The following is a 17,157-nucleotide window of genomic DNA, read 5'->3' as shown; positions in this document are numbered from 1 at the left end:
AAGGCGGGCTTGGGAAGTCCAAGTTGGCAACATCTAGAGATGGTCCCGACCCAACAGTGGGCTCACAGTCGAGAAGGGGGAGACAGTGAACCAAACAAAACATATTAACAAAATAAAATAAATAGAATAGATATGTACAAGTAAAATAAATAAATAGAGTAATAAATCCATTCAAACATCTATACAGGTGCTGTGGGGAAGGGAAGGAGGTAAGGCGGGCTTGGGAAGTCCAAGTTGGCAACATCTAGAGATGGTCCCGACCCAACAGCGGGCTCACAGTCGAGAAGGGGGAGACAGTGAACCAAACAAAACATATTGACAAAATAAAATAAATAGATATGTACAAGTAAAATAAATAGAGTAATTAATCCGTTCAAACATCTATAAAGGTGCTGTGGGGAAGAGAAGGAGGTGAGGCGGGGGGGGATGGAGAGGGGAATACGATTGTAAGAATGAGTCGGAACTTTTTCTGGTCGCAAGGCCGCGCGTCGGACTGCGAGCCCGCTGTTGGGTAGGGACTGTCTCTATGTGTTGCCGACTTGGACTTCCCAAGCGCTTAGTACAGTGCTCTGCACACAGTAAGCGCTCAGTAAATACGATTGATTGATGATTGATTCCCCTCCGCAGGAACGAAGCCGTGGTCATCTCCGGAAGAAAACTGGCCCGGCAGATCAGAGAGGAGGCCCGGCACGACGTGGAAGAGTGGGTGGCCTCCGGCCACAAACGGCCGCACCTCAGCGTGATCCTCGTGGGAGAAAACCCCGCCAGCCACTCCTACGTGCTCAACAAAACCAAGGCAGCGGCCGAAATAGGTGCGTGTCCCCCCGGCCGAACACCCACCCGCACGTTTGGGCAGCGATTTTTGTCCTGAGTCGCTAAACGGCGCGGCCTGGAAGTCCAAAGACGTGGGTTCTAATCCCGGCTCCGCCCCGTGTCTGCTGTGTGACCCCGGGCAAGTCACTTCACTTCTCTGGGCCTCAGTTCCCTCATCTGGAGAATGGGAGAAGCAGCGTGGCTCAGTGGAAAGAGCCCGGGCTCCTCCCCATCCCCCCGCCTTACCTCCTTCCCTTCCCCACAGCACCTGTATATGTGGATATATGTTTGCACGGATTTATTACTCTATTTTACTTGTACGTATCTATTCTATTTATTTTATTTTGTTAATATGTTTTGTTTTGTTGTCTGTCTCCCCCTTCTAGACTGTGAGCCCGCTGTTGGGTAGGGACCGTCTCTATACGTTGCCAACTTGTACTTCCCAAGCGCTTAGTCCAGTGCTCTGCACACAGTAAGCGCTCAATAAGTACGATTGAATGAATGAATTAATTACACATAAGGGGTGTGGGGCTGGGAGGAGGGATGAATAATGGGAGGGAGTCAGGGCGAGACGCCAATGTCAGCTGTGTGACTTTGGGCAAGTCACTTAGCTTCTCTGGGCCTCAGTTCCCTCATCTGTCCAATGGGGATGAAGACTGTGAGCCCCTGGTGGGACAACCTGATCACCTTGTAACCTCCCCAGCGCTTAGAACAGTGCTCTGCACGTAGTAAGCGCTTCATAAATGCCATTACATTCATAAATGCCATTATTCTATCTTTCATTCTGTTAATATGCTTTTTTTTGTTCTCTGTCTCCCCCTTCTAGACTGTGAGCCCACTGTTGGGTAGGGATCGACTCTAGATGTTGCCAACTTGTACTTCCCAAGCGCTTAGTACAGTGCACTGCACACAGTAAGCGCTCAATAAATACGACAATGAATGAATGAATTACACACACATAAGGGGTGTGGGGCTGGGAGGAGGGATGAATAATGGGAGGGAGTCAGGGCGAGACGCCAATGTCAGCTGTGTGACTTTGGGCAAGTCACTTAGCTTCTCTGGGCCTCAGTTCCCTCATCTGTCAAATGGGGATGAAGACTGTGAGCCCCCGGTGGGACAACCTGATCACCTTGTAACATCCCCAGCGCTTAGAACAGTGCTTGGCACATAGTAAGCGCTTCATAAATGCCATTATACACAAGTGGGAGAAGAGGAAAGGAGGGCGCAGTCAGGAAAGGCCTCTGGCAGGAGGGATGAATAATGGGAGCGAGTCCGGGCTAGTCCCTTACTAAACTGTGAGCCCGCTGTTGGGTAGGGACCGTCTCTATATGTTGCCAACTTGGACTTCCCAAGCGCTTAGTACAGTGCTCTGCACACAGTAAGCGCTCAATAAATACGATTGAATAAATGAATGAATGAAATTGTCGTATTTATTGAGCGCTTACTGTGTGCAGAGCACTGGACTAAGCGCTTCACTTCTCTGTGCCTCAGTTATCTCATCTGTAAAATGGAGATTAAGACTGTGAGACCCCTTCCCAGATAAACCTTACCCCCTCCCTGGTCCTCTTCCCTCCCGTTCCCCTTATTTGGTGGGGAAAAGGATCGGGCGATCCTTTGGATCCATTGGACCCACTGGAATTTTCTCATTCCGGGGTTAATTGTTCAGCCTTATTGCTCACCCGGGCCAAGAGGAATGCCGTGTGTTTAATGATGGCATTTATTAAGCGCTCACTATGTGCCAAGCACTGTTCTAAGCGCTGGGGAGGTTACAAGGTGATCAGTTTGTCCCATGGGGGGCTCACAGTCTTCATCCCCATTTTACAGATAGGCCCAGAGAAGTGAAGTGACTTGCCCAAAGTCACCCAGCTGACAATTGGCGGAGCCGGGATTTGAACCCACGACCTCTGACCCCCAAGCCCGGGCTCTTTCCACTGAGCTACTATGCTTAATATATATGATTGTTATAATAATAACGATGGTGGTATTTTGTTGATAATCATAATAATGATGGTATTTATTAAGCGCTTACTATGTGCCAAGCACTGTTCTAAGCACTGGGGAGGCTACAAAGTGATCAGGTTGTCCTACGGGAGGCTCACAGTCTTCACCCCCATTTTCCAGATGAGGGAACTGAGGCCCGGAGAAGTGAAGTGACTGGCCCAAAGTCACACAGCTGACAGTTGGCGGAGCAGCGATTTGAACCCACGACCTCTGACCCCCAAGCCCGGGCTCTTTCCACTGAGCCACTATGCTTAATATATATAATTGTTATAATAATAACGATGGTGGTATTTTGCTAATAATCGTAATAATGATGGTATTTATTAAGCGCTTACTATGTGCCAAGCACTGTTCTAAGCACTGGAGAGGTTACAAAGTGATCAGGTTGTCCCACGGGGGGGGTCACAGTCTTCACCCCCATTTTCCAGATGAGGTCACTGAGGCCCGGAGAAGTGAAGTGACTGGCCCAAAGTCACCCAGCTGACAGTTGGCGGGGGCGGGATTTGAACCCAAGACATCTGACCTCCAAGCCCGGGCTCTTTCCACTGAGCCACTATGCTTAATATATATAATTGTTATAATAATAACGATGGTGGTATTTTGCTAATAATCATAATACTGATGGTATTTATTAAGCGCTTACTATGTGCCAAGCACTGTTCTAAGCACTGGGGAGGCTACAAGGTGATCAGGTTGTCCCATAGGGGGCTCACAGTCTTCACCCCCATTTTCCAGATGAGGTAACTGAGGCCCAGAGAAGTGAAGTGACTTGCCCAAAGTCACACAGCTGACAGTTGGCGGAGCAGCGATTTGAACCCACGACCTCTGACCCCCAAGCCCGGGCTCTTTCCACTGAGCCACTATGCTTAATATATATAATTGTTATAATAATAACGATGGTGGTATTTTGCTAATAATCGTAATAATGATGGTATTTATTAAGCGCTTACTATGTGCCAAGCACTGTTCTAAGCACTGGAGAGGTTACAAAGTGATCAGGTTGTCCCACGGGGGGGGTCACAGTCTTCACCCCCATTTTCCAGATGAGGTCACTGAGGCCCAGAGAAGTGAAGTGACTGGCCCAAAGTCACCCAGCTGACAATTGGCGGAGCTGGGATTTGAACCCACGACCTCTGACCCCCATGCCAGGGCTCTTTCCAGTGAGCCACTATGCTTAATATATATAATCGTTATAATAATAACGATGGTGGCATTTTGTTAATAATCATAATAATGATGGTATTTATTAAGCGCTTACTATGGGCCAAGCACTGTTCTAAGCACTGGGGAGGCTACAAGGTGATCAGGTTGTCCCATGGGGGGCTCACAGTCTTCATCCCCATTTTCCAGATGAGGTAACTGAGGCCCAGAGAAGTGAAGTGACTTGCCCAAAGTCACACAGCTGACAGTTGGCGGAGCAGCGATTTGAACCCACGACCTCTGACCCCCAAGCCCGGGCTCTTTCCACTGAGCCACTATGCTTAACGTGTATGATTGTTATAATAACGATGGTGGTATTTTGTTAATAATCATAATAATGACGGTATTTATTAAGTGCTTACTGTGTGCCAAGCACTGTTCTAAGCGCTGGGGAGGTTACAGGGTGATCAGGTTGTCCGGTGCCTGGCACATAGTGAGCGCCTAAATACTGTATTAAAAAGAAAACACCAGGCTATTGGCTGCCGGAGTCACGTTGCTGTCCATTTCTGCGTCCAATGCGATTAGCTTGTATTTACCCCAGCGCTTAGTCAATCAATCAATCAATCAATCGGTCATATTTAATGAGCGCTTACTGTGTGCAGAGCACTGTACTAAGCGCTTGGGAAGTACAAGTTGGCAACATCTAGTGACAGTCCCTACCCAACGGTGGGCTCACAGTCTAGAAGGGGGTGACAGAGAACAAAACCAAACATATTAACAAAATAAAATAAATAGAATAGATATGTACAAGTAAAATAAGTAAATAGAGTAATAAATATGTATAAACATATATACAGTGCCTGGCACATAGTAAGCGCTTAAACCGTATTAAAAACACCAGGCTATCGGCTGCCGGAGTCACGTCGCTGTTGATTTCTGTGTCCAATGCGATCAGCTTGTATCTACCCCAGCGCTTAGTCCAGTGCCTGGCACATAGTAAGCGCCTAAATACTGTATTAAAAAGAAAACACCAGGCTGTTGGCTGCCGGAGTCACGTTGCTGTCGATTTCTGTGTCCAATGCGATTAGCTTGTATCTACCCCAGCGCTTAGTCCGGTGCCTGGCACATAGTAAGCGCCTAAATACTGTATTAAAAAGAAAACACCAGGCTATCGGCTGCCGGAGTCACGTTGCTACCGTATTAAAAAGAAAACACCAGGCTATCGGCTGCCGGAGTCACGTTGCTATCGATTTCTGTGTCCAATGCGATTAGCTTGTATCTACCCTGCACTTAGTACAGTGCCTGGCACATAGTAAGCGCTTAAATACCGTATTAAAAAAAGAAAACACCAGGCTATCGGCTGCCGGAGTCACGTTGCTACAGTATTAAAAAGAAAACGCCAGGCTATCGGCTGCCGGAGTCACGTCGCTGTCGATTTCTGTGTCCATTGCGATCAGCTTGTATCTACCCCAGCGCTTAGTCCAGTGCCTGGCACATAGTGAGCGCCTAAATACCGTATTAAAAAGGAAACACCAGACTATCGGCTGCCGGAGTCACGTTGCTGTCGATTTCTGTGTCCAATGCGATTAGCTTGTATCTACCCCAGCGCTTAGTCCAGTGCCTGGCACATAGTAAGCACCTAAATACTGTATTAAAAAGAAAACACCAGGCTATCGTCTGCCGGAGTCACGTTGCTACCGTATTAAAAAGAAAACACCAGGCTATCGGCTGCCGGAGTCACGTTGCTGTCGATTTCTGTGTCCAATGCGATTAGCTTGTATCTACCCCAGCACTTAGTCCAGTGCCTGGCACATAGTGAGCGCCTAAATACCATATTAAAAAGAAAACACCAGGCTGTTGGCTGCTGGAGTCACGTCGCTGTGGATTTCTGTGTCCAATGCGATCAGCTTATATCTACCCCAGCGCTTAGTCCAGTGCCTGGCACATAGTAAGCGCCTAAATACCGTGTTAAAAAGAAAACACCAGGCTATCGGATGCCGGAGTCACGTCGCTGTGGATTTCTGTGTCCAATGCAATTAGCTTGTATCTTTCCCAGTGCTTAGTCCAGTGTCTGGCACATAGTGAGCGCCTAAATACCGTATTAAAAAGAAAACACCAGGCTGTCGGCTGCCGGAGTCACGTTGCTACCGTATTAAAAAGAAAACACCAGGCTATCGGCTGCCGAAGTCACGTTGCTGTCGATTTCTGTGTCCAATGCGATTAGCTTGTATCTACCCCAGCGCTTAGTCCAGTGCCCAGCACGTAGTAAGCGCCTAAATACCATATTAAAAAGGAAACACCAAGCTATTGGCTGCCGGAGTCACGCTGCTACCGTATTAAAAAGAAAACACCAGGCTATCGGCTGCCGGGGTCACGTTGCTGTCGATTTCTATGTCCAATGTGATTAGCTTGTATCTACCCCAGCGCTTAGTCCGGTGCCTGGCACATAGTAAGCGCCTAAATACCGTATTAAAAAGAAAACACCGGGCTATCAGCTGCCGGAGTCAAGTTGCTACCGTATTAAAAAGAAAACACCAGACTATCGGCTGCCGAAGTCACGTCGCTGTTGATTTCTGTGTCCAGTGTGATCAGCTTGTATCTACCCCAGCGCTTAGTCCAGTGCCTGGCACATAGTGAGCGCCTAAATACCGTATTAAAAAGGAAACACCAGGCTGTCGGCTGCCGGAGTCACGTTGCTGTCGATTTCTGTGTCCAATGCGATCAGCTTGTATCTACCCCAGCGCTTAGTCCAGTGCCTGGCACATAGTGAGCGCCTAAATGCCATATTAAAAAGGAAACACCAGGCTATCGGCTGCCGGAGTCACGTTGCTGTCGATTTCTGTGTCCAATGCGATTAGTTTGTATCTTCTCCACGCTTAGTATAGTGCCTGGCACATAGTAAGTGCCTAAATACCGTATTAAAAAGAAAACACCAGGCTATCGGCTGCTGGAGTCACGTTGCTACCGTATTAAAACATATTAACAAAATAAAATAAATAGAATAGATATGTACAAGTAAAATAAAAAAATAGAGTAATAAATATGTACAAACATATATACATATATACAGTGCCTGGCACATAGTAAGCGCTTAAATACTGCATTAAAAAAACAACAACACCAGGCTGTCGGCTGCTGGAGTCACGTCGCTGTGGATTTCTGTGTCCAGTGCGATTCGCTTGTATCTACCCCAGCGCTTAGTCCAGTGCCTGGCACATAGTAAGCGCCTAAATAGCATATTAAAAAGAAAACACCAGGCTGTCGACTGCCAGAGTCACGTCGCTGTTGATTTCTGTGTCCAACGCGATTAGCTTCTATCTACCCCAGTGCTTAGTCCAGTGCCTGGCACATAGTAAGCGCCTAAATACCGTATTAAAAAGAAAACGCCAGGCTATCGGATGCCGGAGTCACGTTGCTGTGGATTTCTGTGTCCAATGCGATTAGTTTGTATCTTCTCCACGCTTAGTACAGTGCCTGGCACATAGTAAGTGCCTAAATACCGTATTAAAAAGAAAACACCAGGCTATCGGCTGCTGGAGTCACGTTGCTACCGTATTAAAACATATTAACAAAATAAAATAAATAGAATAGATATGTAAAAGTAAAATAAAAAAATAGAGTAATAAATATGTACAAACATATATACATATATACAGTGCCTGGCACATAGTAAGCGCTTAAATACTGTATTAAAAAAAAAACAACACCAGGCTGTCGGCTGCCGGAGTCACGTGCTGTCGATTTCTGTGTCCAGTGCGATTCGCTTGTATCTACCCCAGCGCTTAGTCCAGTGCCTGGCACATAGTAAGCGCCTAAATACCATATTAAAAAGAAAACACCAGGCTGTCGACTGCCAGAGTCACGTTGCTGTTGATTTCTGTGTCCAACGCGATTAGCTTCTATCTACCCCAGTGCTTAGTCCAGTGCCTGGCACATAGTAAGCGCCTAAATACCGTATTAAAAAGAAAACGCCAGGCTATCGGATGCCGGAGTCACGTTGCTGTGGATTTCTGTGTCCAATGCGATTAGTTTGTATCTTCTCCACGCTTAGTACAGTGCCTGGCACATAGTAAGTGCCTAAATACCGTATTAAAAAGAAAACACCAGGCTATCGGCTGCTGGAGTCACGTTGCTACCGTATTAAAACATATTAACAAAATAAAATAAATAGAATAGATATGTAAAAGTAAAATAAAAAAATAGAGTAATAAATATGTACAAACATATATACATATATACAGTGCCTGGCACATAGTAAGCGCTTAAATACTGTATTAAAAAAAAAACAACACCAGGCTGTCGGCTGCCGGAGTCACGTGCTGTCGATTTCTGTGTCCAGTGCGATTCGCTTGTATCTACCCCAGCGCTTAGTCCAGTGCCTGGCACATAGTAAGCGCCTAAATACCATGTTAAAAAGAAAACACCAGGCTATCGGCTGCCGGAGTCACATTGCTGTCGATTTCTATGTCCAATGCGATTAGTTTGTAGCTACCCCGCGCTTAGTACAGTGCCTGGCACGTAGTAAGCGCCTAAATACCGTATTAAAAAGAAAACACCAGGCTATTGGTTGCCGGAGTCACGTTGCTACCGTATTAAAAAGAAAACACCAGGCTATCGGCTGCCGGAGTCACGTCGCTATCGATTTCTGTGTCCAATGCGATTAGCTTGTATCTACCCCAGCGCTTAGTCCAGTGCCTGGCACATAGCGAGCGCCTAAATGCCGTATTAAAAAGGAAACACCAGACTGTCGGCTGCAGGAGTCACGTCGCTGTGGATTTCTGTGTCCAATGCGATCAGCTTATATCTACCCCAGCGCTTAGTCCAGTGCCTGGCACATAGTAAGCGCCTAAATACCGTGTTAAAAAGAAAACACCAGGCTGTCGGCTGCCGGAGTCACGTCGCTATCGATTTCTGTGTCCAATGCGATTAGCTTGTATCTACCCCAGCGCTTAGTCCAGTGCCTGGCACATAATGAGCGCCTAAATTCCGTATTAAAAAGGAAACACCAGGGTATCGGCTGCCGGAGTCACGTTGCTGTTGATTTCTGTGTCCAATGCGATTAGCTTGTATCTACCCCAGCGCTTAGTCCAGTGCCTGGCACGTAGTAAGCGCCTAAATACCGTATTAAAAAGAAAACACCAGGCTATCGGCTGCCGGAGTCACGTTGCTGTTGATTTCTGTGTCCAACGCGATTAGCTTGTATCTACCCCAGCGCTTAGTCCAGTGCCTGGCACATAGCGAGCACCTAAATGCCGTATTAAAAAGGAAACACCAGGCTGTCGGCTGCCGGAGTCACGTCGCTGTCGATTTCTGTGTCCAATGCGATCAGCTTGTATCTACCCCAGCGCTTAGTCCGGTGCCTGGCACATAGTGAGCGCCTAAATACCGTATTAAAAAGAAAACACCAGGCTGTCGGCTGCCGGAGTCACGTTGCTACCGTATTAAAAAGAAAACACCAGGCTATCGGCTGCCGGAGTCACGTCGCTGTCGATTTCTGTGTCCATTGCGATCAGCTTGTATCTACCCCAGCACTTAGTCCAGTGCCCGGCACATAGTAAGCGCCTAAATACCATATTAAAAAGGAAACACCAAGCTATTGGCTGCCGGAGTCACGCTGCTACCGTATTAAAAAGAAAACACCAGGCTATCGGCTGCCGGAGTCACGTCGCTGTCGATTTCTGTGTCCAATGCGATCAGCTTGTATCTACCCCAGCGCTTAGTCCGGTGCCTGGCACATAGTGAGCGCCTAAATACCGTATTAAAAAGAAAACACCAGGCTGTCGGCTGCCGGAGTCACGTTGCTACCGTATTAAAAAGAAAACACCAGGCTATCGGCTGCCGGAGTCACGTTGCTGTCGATTTCTGTGTCCAATGTGATTAGCTTGTATCTACCCCAGCGCTTAGTCCAGTGCCCGGCACATAGTAAGCGCCTAAATACCATATTAAAAAGGAAACACCAAGCTATTGGCTGCCGGAGTCACGCTGCTACCGTATTAAAAAGAAAACACCAGGCTATCGGCTGCCGGGGTCACGTCGCTGTCGATTTCTGTGTCCAATGTGATTAGCTTGTATCTACCCCAGCGCTTAGTCCGGTGCCTGGCACATAGGAAGCGCCTAAATACCGTATTAAAAAGAAAACACCAGGCTATCGTCTGCCGGAGTCATGTTGCTACCATATTAAAAAGAAAACGCCAGGCTATCGGCTGCCGGAGTCACGTCGCTGTCGATTTCTGTGTCCATTGCGATCGGCTTGTATCTACCCCAGCACTTAGTCCAGTGCCTGGCACATAGTGAGCGCCTAAATACCGTGTTAAAAAGAAAACACCAGGCTATCGGCTGCCGGAGTCACGTGGGCTGTGGATTTTGGCAGGAATCAGCAGCGAGACGATCCCGAAGCCCGCCTCCATCTCGGAAGAAGAGCTCCTGTACCTGATCGGGACGCTGAATGACGACGACAACGTGGACGGCCTCCTTGTCCAGCTGCCCCTCCCCGGTGAGTTCGCGGACTTCGGCGCCGCCGAAAGAAAAAGAAAGTCGGTCAGATCGTAGTTTGCGAAGCAGCGTGGCTCAGTGGAAAGAGCCCGGGCTTTGGGGTCAGAGGTCATGGGTTCGAATCCCGACTCCGCCACATGTCTGCTGTGTGACCTTTGTCAAGTCACTTAACTTCTCTGAGCCTCAGTTCCCTCATCTGTAAAATGGGGATGAAGACTGTGAGCCCCCCGTGGGACAACTTGATCACCTTGTAACCCCCCCAGCGCTTAGAACAGTGCTCTGCACATAGTAAGCGCTTAACAAATGCCATTTAATAATGATAATAATTTGAGAAGCAGCGTGGCTCAGTGGAAAGAGCCCGGGCTTGGGAGCCGGAGGTCGTGGGTTCTAATCCCGGTTCTGCCACTTAATAATAGTGATGATGGCATTTGTTAAGCGCTTACTATGTGCAGAGCACTGTTCTGAGTGCTGTGGGGGGGAATACAAGGTGATCAGGTTGTCCCACCTGGGGCTCACAGTCTTAACCCCCATTTTCCAGATGAGGGAACTGAGGCTCAGAGAATAATAATAATAATAATGATGGCATTTATTAAGCGCTTACTATGTGCAGAGCACTGTTCTAAGCGCTGGGGGCGGATACGAGGTGATCAAGTTGTCCCACCTGGGGCTCACAGTCTTAACCCCCATTTTCCAGATGAGGGAACTGGGGCTCAGAGAATAATAATAATAATAATGGCATTTGTGAAACGGGAAGGGTGGTAGTGCCGTCAACAGAGATGGGAAAGTCAGAAAAAGGACAAGGTTTGGGAGGGAAGACAAGGAGTTCAGTCTTCGACATGTTGAGCTTTAGGTGGAGGGCAGACATCCAGATGGAGATGTCCTGAAGGCAGGAGGAGATGCGAGCCTGGAGGGAGGGGGAGAGAGCAGGGGCAGAGATGGAGATCTGGGGGTCATCAGCGGAGAGATGAGAGTTGAAGCCGTGGGAGCAAATGAGGTCACCAAGGGAGTGCGTGTAGATCGAGAACAGAAGGGGACCAAGCACTGAACCTTTATGTATGTATAAATGCCATTATACATACATACATCATCATCATTATTATTATTATCATTGCTGGGTTCCTTGTTCAGCTTCCCCTGCCCGGTGAGTCGGCAGGGTTTGGCCCCATTTTCAAAAAGAAAGTCAGTCCGTCGGTTGTATTTATTGGGCTTCTACCTGGTGAGTTGGCAGACTTTGGCGCCGTTTGAAAACAAGGAAAGTGTCAGATCGTATTTATTGGGTTCCTTGTCCAGCTTCCCCTGCCCAGTGATTTGCGGGTATTGGCACCATGTAATTATTATTATTAACTATTAATAAATTAGCACCCTGCGCAAGGATGACAGGCAAATTTGTGAAGCGTTCCATATTTTTTCGTTTTCGCCTGTCCTGCCGTCGACCCCCAGCCTATGTCCTCCCCCTGGGCCAGAATGCCCTCCATCCATCCACTTGTACTTCCCAAGTGCTTAGTACAGTGCTCTGCACACAGTAAGCGTTCAATCAATCAATCAATCAGTCATGTTTATTGAGCGCTTACTATGTGCAGAGCACTGTACTAAGCGCTTGGGAAGTACAAATTGGCAACATATAGAGACAGTCCCTACCCAACATTGGGCTCACAGTCTAAAAATAAATAGATTTATTATTTATGCTCAATAAATACAATTGAATGAGTCCGCACATGAATGAATGAATGGCTCTATTTATTTTACTTGTGCATATTTACTATTCTACTTATTTTATTAATGATGTGCATTTAGTTTTAATTCTATTTATTCTGATGACTTGACACCTGTCCAGTGTTTGGTTTTGTTGTCTGTCTCCCCCTTCTCGACTGTGAGCCCGCTGGTGGGTAGGGACCGTCTCTAGATGTTGCCAACTTGTACTTCCCAAGCACTTAGTACAGTGCTCTGCACACAGTAAGCGCTCAATAAGTACGACTGAATGAACGAATTAAAAAAAAAAAAAGGAAAAGTCAAGTCAGTCTTTCATACTTATTGTGCTCCTTGTCCAGTTTCCCCTGCCCCATGAGATTGCAGAGTTTGGCGCCATTTAAGGAAAAGAAAAACCTGCATAATAATAATAAATAATAATAATAATGATGGCATTCGTTAAGCGCTTACTATGTGCAAAGCACTGTTTTAAGCGCCGGGGAGGTTACGAGGTAATCAGGTTGTCCCATGGGGGGCTCACAGTTTTCATCCCCATTTTCCAGATGAGGGAACTGAGAGCCCCCCAAACCCTCTTAGGGTACAGAATGTCCCAGAAACTGGCCTTTTTCCCCACATCAGGGCCAAAAAAATACATACGTTTCTTTGAATTAATTTAATCAATCAATTGTATTTATTGAGCGCTTACTGTGTCCAAGGCACTGAGCGTGGCTCAGTGGAAGGAGCCCAGGCTTTGGAGTCAGAGGTCACCGGTTCAAATCCCGGCTCCGCCAATTGTCAGCTGGGTGACTTTGGGCCAGTCACTTCACTTCTCTGGGCCTCAGTTCCCTCATCTGTAAAATGGGGATTAAGACTGTGAGCCCCCTGTGGGACAACCTGATCACCTTGTAACCTCCCCAGCGCTTAGAACAGTGCTTTGCACATAGTAAGCACTTAATGAATGCTATAATTATTATTATTATTATTATTATTATTAAGGGCTGGGGAGAGTACAGTAAAAATCTGGTATCCACCCCAGCACTTATTCATTCATTCATTCAGTCGTATTTATTGAGCGCCTACCGTGTCCAAGGCACTGTATTAAGAGCTGGGGAGAGTACAATAATAATCTGGTATCCACCCCAGCACTTATTCATTCAATCGTATTTATTGAGCGCTTATTGTGTGCAGAGCACTGTACCAAGCGCTTGGGAAGTCCAAGTGGGCAACATCTAGAGACGGTCCCTACCCAACAGTGGGCTCACAGTCCAGAAGTACAATGCGTGGTATATAGTAAGTAGAGAAGCAGCGTGGCTCAGTGGAAAGAGCCCGGGCTTTGGAGTCAGAGGTCATGGGTTCAAATTCCGGCTCCGCCACTTGTCAGCTGTGTGACTTTGGGCAAGTCACTTCACTTCTCTGGGCCTCAGTTCCCTCATCTGGAAAATAGGGATTGACTGAGCCCCACGTGGTACAACCTGATAATAATAATAATAATGATAGCATTTATTAAGCGCTTACTATGTGCAAAGCACTGTTCTAAGCGCTGGGGAGGTTACAGGCTGATCAGGTTGTCCCACGGCGGGCTCACAGTCTTAATCCCCATTTTCCAGATGAGGTAACTGAGGTCCAGAGAAGTGAAGTGACTTGCCCAAAGTCACACGGCTGACAATTGGCGGAGCTGGGAGTTGAACCCATGACCTCTGACTCCAAAGCCCGGGCTCTTTCCACTGAGCCATGCTGCTTCTCTGATCATCTTGTAATAATAATGGCATTTATTAAGCGCTTACTATGCAAAGCACTGTTCTAAGCGCCGGGGAAGGGGGTGGGGGTTACAAGGGAATGCGTCCGTTTGTTGTTGTATTGGACTCTCCCAGATGCTTAGTAATAATAATAAAAATAATGATGGCATTTATTAAGCACTTACTGTGTGCAAAGCACTGTTCTAAGCACTGGGGAGGTTACAGGGTGATCAGGTTGTCCCACGGGGGGCTCACAGTCTTAATCCCCATTTTCCAGATGAGGGAACTGAGGCCCAGAGAAGTGAAGTGACTTGCCCAAAGTCACATGGCTGACAATTGGCGGAGCTTGGATTTGAACCCATGACCTCTGACTCCCAAGCCCGGGCTCTTTCCACTTAGCCACGCTGCTTCTCTGATCATCTTGTAATAATAATAGTCATAATAGTGGCATTTACTAAGCTCTTACTATGTGCAAAGCACTGTTCTAAGCACTGGGGTGGTTACAAGGGAATGTGTCCGTTTGTTGTTGTATTGGACTCTCCCAGATGCTTAGTAGTAATAATAATAATGATGGCATTTATTAAGCGCTTACTATGTGCAAAGCACTGTTCTAAGCGCTGGAGGGGGAGTTACAAGGGAATGTGTCCATTTGTCGTTGTATTGGACTCTCCCAGATGCTTAGTAATAATAATAATGGTGGCATTTATTAAGCGCTTACTATGTGCGAAGCACTGTTCTAAGTGCTGGGGGGGTTACAAGGGAATGCGTCCGTTTGTCGTTGTATTGGACTCTCCCAGATGCTTAGTAATAATAATAATAATAATGGTGGCATTTATTAAGCGCTTACTATGTGCAAAGCACTGTTCTAAGCGCTGGGGGGGTTACAAGGGAATGCGTCCGTTTGTCGTTGTATTGGCCTCTCCCAGATGCTTAGTAATAATAATAGTAATGATGGCATTTATTAAGCGCTTACCATGTGCAAAGCACCGTTCTAAGCACTGGGGAGGTTACAAGGTGATCAGGTTGTCCCACAGGGGGTTCACAGTCTTCATCCCCATTTTCCAGATGAGGGAACTGAGGCCCAGAGAAGTGAAGTGACTTGCCCAAAGTCACCCAGCTGACAGGTGGCGGAGCCCGGATTTGAACCCGTGATCTCTGCCTCCAAAGCCCGGGCCCTTTCCACCGAGCCACGCTGCTTCTCTGATCATCTTGTATCTCCCCAGCGCCTAGGACAGTGCTTTGCACATAGTAAGCGCTTAACAAATACCATCATTGTTATTACAGTGGAACCATAAACAGACACACTCCCTGCCCAGAAGGAGCGGACGGATGGTCTAGAAGGGGAGACAGACGTGCATAAAAATAAATAAATGAGGGATTTGCACCCAAGTGCCGCGGGGTTGGGAGGGGAGGCGATTAAAAAGGAGCAAGTCAGGGTGACTTGCAGAAGGGAGCGGAAGAAAATGGAAAGAGGGCTTAGGGAAGGCCTCTTTGAGGAAACGTGCCTTTAATCAGGATTTGAAGGTGGGGAGAGTTGATGATGATGATCATATTGGCATTTATTAAGTGCTTACTGTGTGCAAAGCACTGTTCTAAGCACTGGGGAGGTAACAAAGTGAACAGGTTGTCCCACGTGGGGTTCACAGTCTTAATCCCCATTTTACAGATGAGGGAACTGAGGCCCAGAGAAGTGAGGTGACTTGCCCAAAGTCACATGGCTGACAATTGGTGGAGCCGGGATTTGAACCCTTGACCTCTGACTCCAAAGCCCGGGCTCTTTCCACTGAGCCACGCTGCTTCTCTGATCATCTTGTAATAATAATAGTCACAATAGTGGCATTTATGAAGTGCTTACTATGTGCAAAGCACTGTTGTAAGCGCTGGGGGGTTTACAAGGGAATGTGTCTGTTGTTGTATTGGACTCTCCCAGATGCTTAGTAGTAATAATAATAATGATGGCATTTATTAAGCGCTTACTATGTGCAAAGCACTGTTCTAAGTGCTGGAGGGGGAGTTACAAGGGAATGTGTCCATTTGTCGTTGTATTGGACTCTCCCAGATGCTTAGTAATAATAATAATGGTGGCATTTATTAAGCGCTTACTATGTGCAAAGCACTGTTCTAAGCGCTGGGGGGGGTTACAAGGGAATGCGTCCGTTTGTCGTTGTATTGGACTCTCCCAGATGCTTAGTAATAATAATAGTAATGATGGCATTTATTAAGCACTTACTATGTGCAAGGCATTGTTCTAAGCGCTGGGGGGTTTACAAGGGAATGCGTCCGTTTGTCGTTGTATTGGACTCTCCCAGATGCTTAGTAATAATAATAGTAATGATGGCATTTATTAAGCGCTTACTATGTGCAAAGCACCGTTCTAAGCACTGAGGAGGTTGCAAGGTGATCAGGTTGTCCCACGGGGGGCTCACAGTCTTCATCCCCATTTTCCAGATGAGGGAACTGAGGCCCAGAGAAGTGAAGTGACTGGCCCAAAGTCACCCAGCTGACAGGTGGCAAAGCCCGGGCTCTTTCCACCGAGCCACGCTGCTTCTCTGATCATCTTGTATCTCCCCAGTGCCTAGAACAGTGCTTTGCACATAGTAAGCGCTTAACAAATACCATCATTATTATTACAGTGGAACCATAAACAGACACACTCCCTGCCCAGAAGGAGCGGACGGATGGTCTAGAAGGGGAGACAGACGTGCATAAAAATAAATAAATGAGGGATTTGCACCCAAGTGCCGCGGGGTTGGGAGGGGAGGCGATTAAAAAGGAGCAAGTCAGGGTGACTTGCAGAAGGGAGTGGAAGAAAATGAAAAGAGGGCTTAGTCAGGGAAGGCCTCTTTGAGGAAACGTGCCTTTAATCAGGATTTGAAGGTGGGGAGAGTTGATGATGATGATACTGGCGTTTATTAAGCGCTTACTATGTGCAAAGCACTGTTCTAAGCGCTGGGGAGGTGACAAGGTGATGGGGTTGTCCCACGGGGGGCTCGCAGTCTTCATCCCCATTTGACAGATGAGGGAACTGAGTCGGAGTTTACAGATGAGGGAGAGTTGGATTTGAGGAGGGAGGGCGTTCCGGGCCAGAGGCGGGACGTGGGTGAGAGGTCAGTGGTGAGATGGAAGTAGAGTGAGTAGGTTGGCTTTAATAATAATAATAATAATGATAATAGCCTTTATTAAGCGCTTACTATGTGCAAAGCATTGTTCTGAGCGCTGCTGGGGAGGTTACAAGGTTACAAGGCTTTTAGACTGTGAGCCCACTGTTGGGTAGGGACTGTCTCTATGT

General features: G+C 47.2%; 1 protein-coding gene across 1 annotated transcript in view; it reads left to right on the top strand.

Moving 5' to 3' along the window:
• MTHFD2 (methylenetetrahydrofolate dehydrogenase (NADP+ dependent) 2, methenyltetrahydrofolate cyclohydrolase) overlaps positions 1-17,157 on the top strand; it is a 60,978-nt gene that overhangs the window by 26,433 nt on the left and 17,388 nt on the right. Inside the window, exons 2-3 of the mRNA XM_038746750.1 lie at positions 628-812; positions 10,325-10,447. Of these exons, the coding sequence (XP_038602678.1) occupies positions 628-812; positions 10,325-10,447 (308 nt within the window). The remainder of the gene's footprint in view (positions 1-627; positions 813-10,324; positions 10,448-17,157) is intronic.

Source organism: Tachyglossus aculeatus, chromosome 5, assembly GCF_015852505.1.
Source record: "Tachyglossus aculeatus isolate mTacAcu1 chromosome 5, mTacAcu1.pri, whole genome shotgun sequence".
Classification (NCBI taxonomy): domain Eukaryota; kingdom Metazoa; phylum Chordata; class Mammalia; order Monotremata; family Tachyglossidae; genus Tachyglossus; species Tachyglossus aculeatus.
The sequence above is the reverse complement of the archived record's forward strand: the minus strand, read 5'-3'. Positions and strand labels throughout refer to the sequence as shown.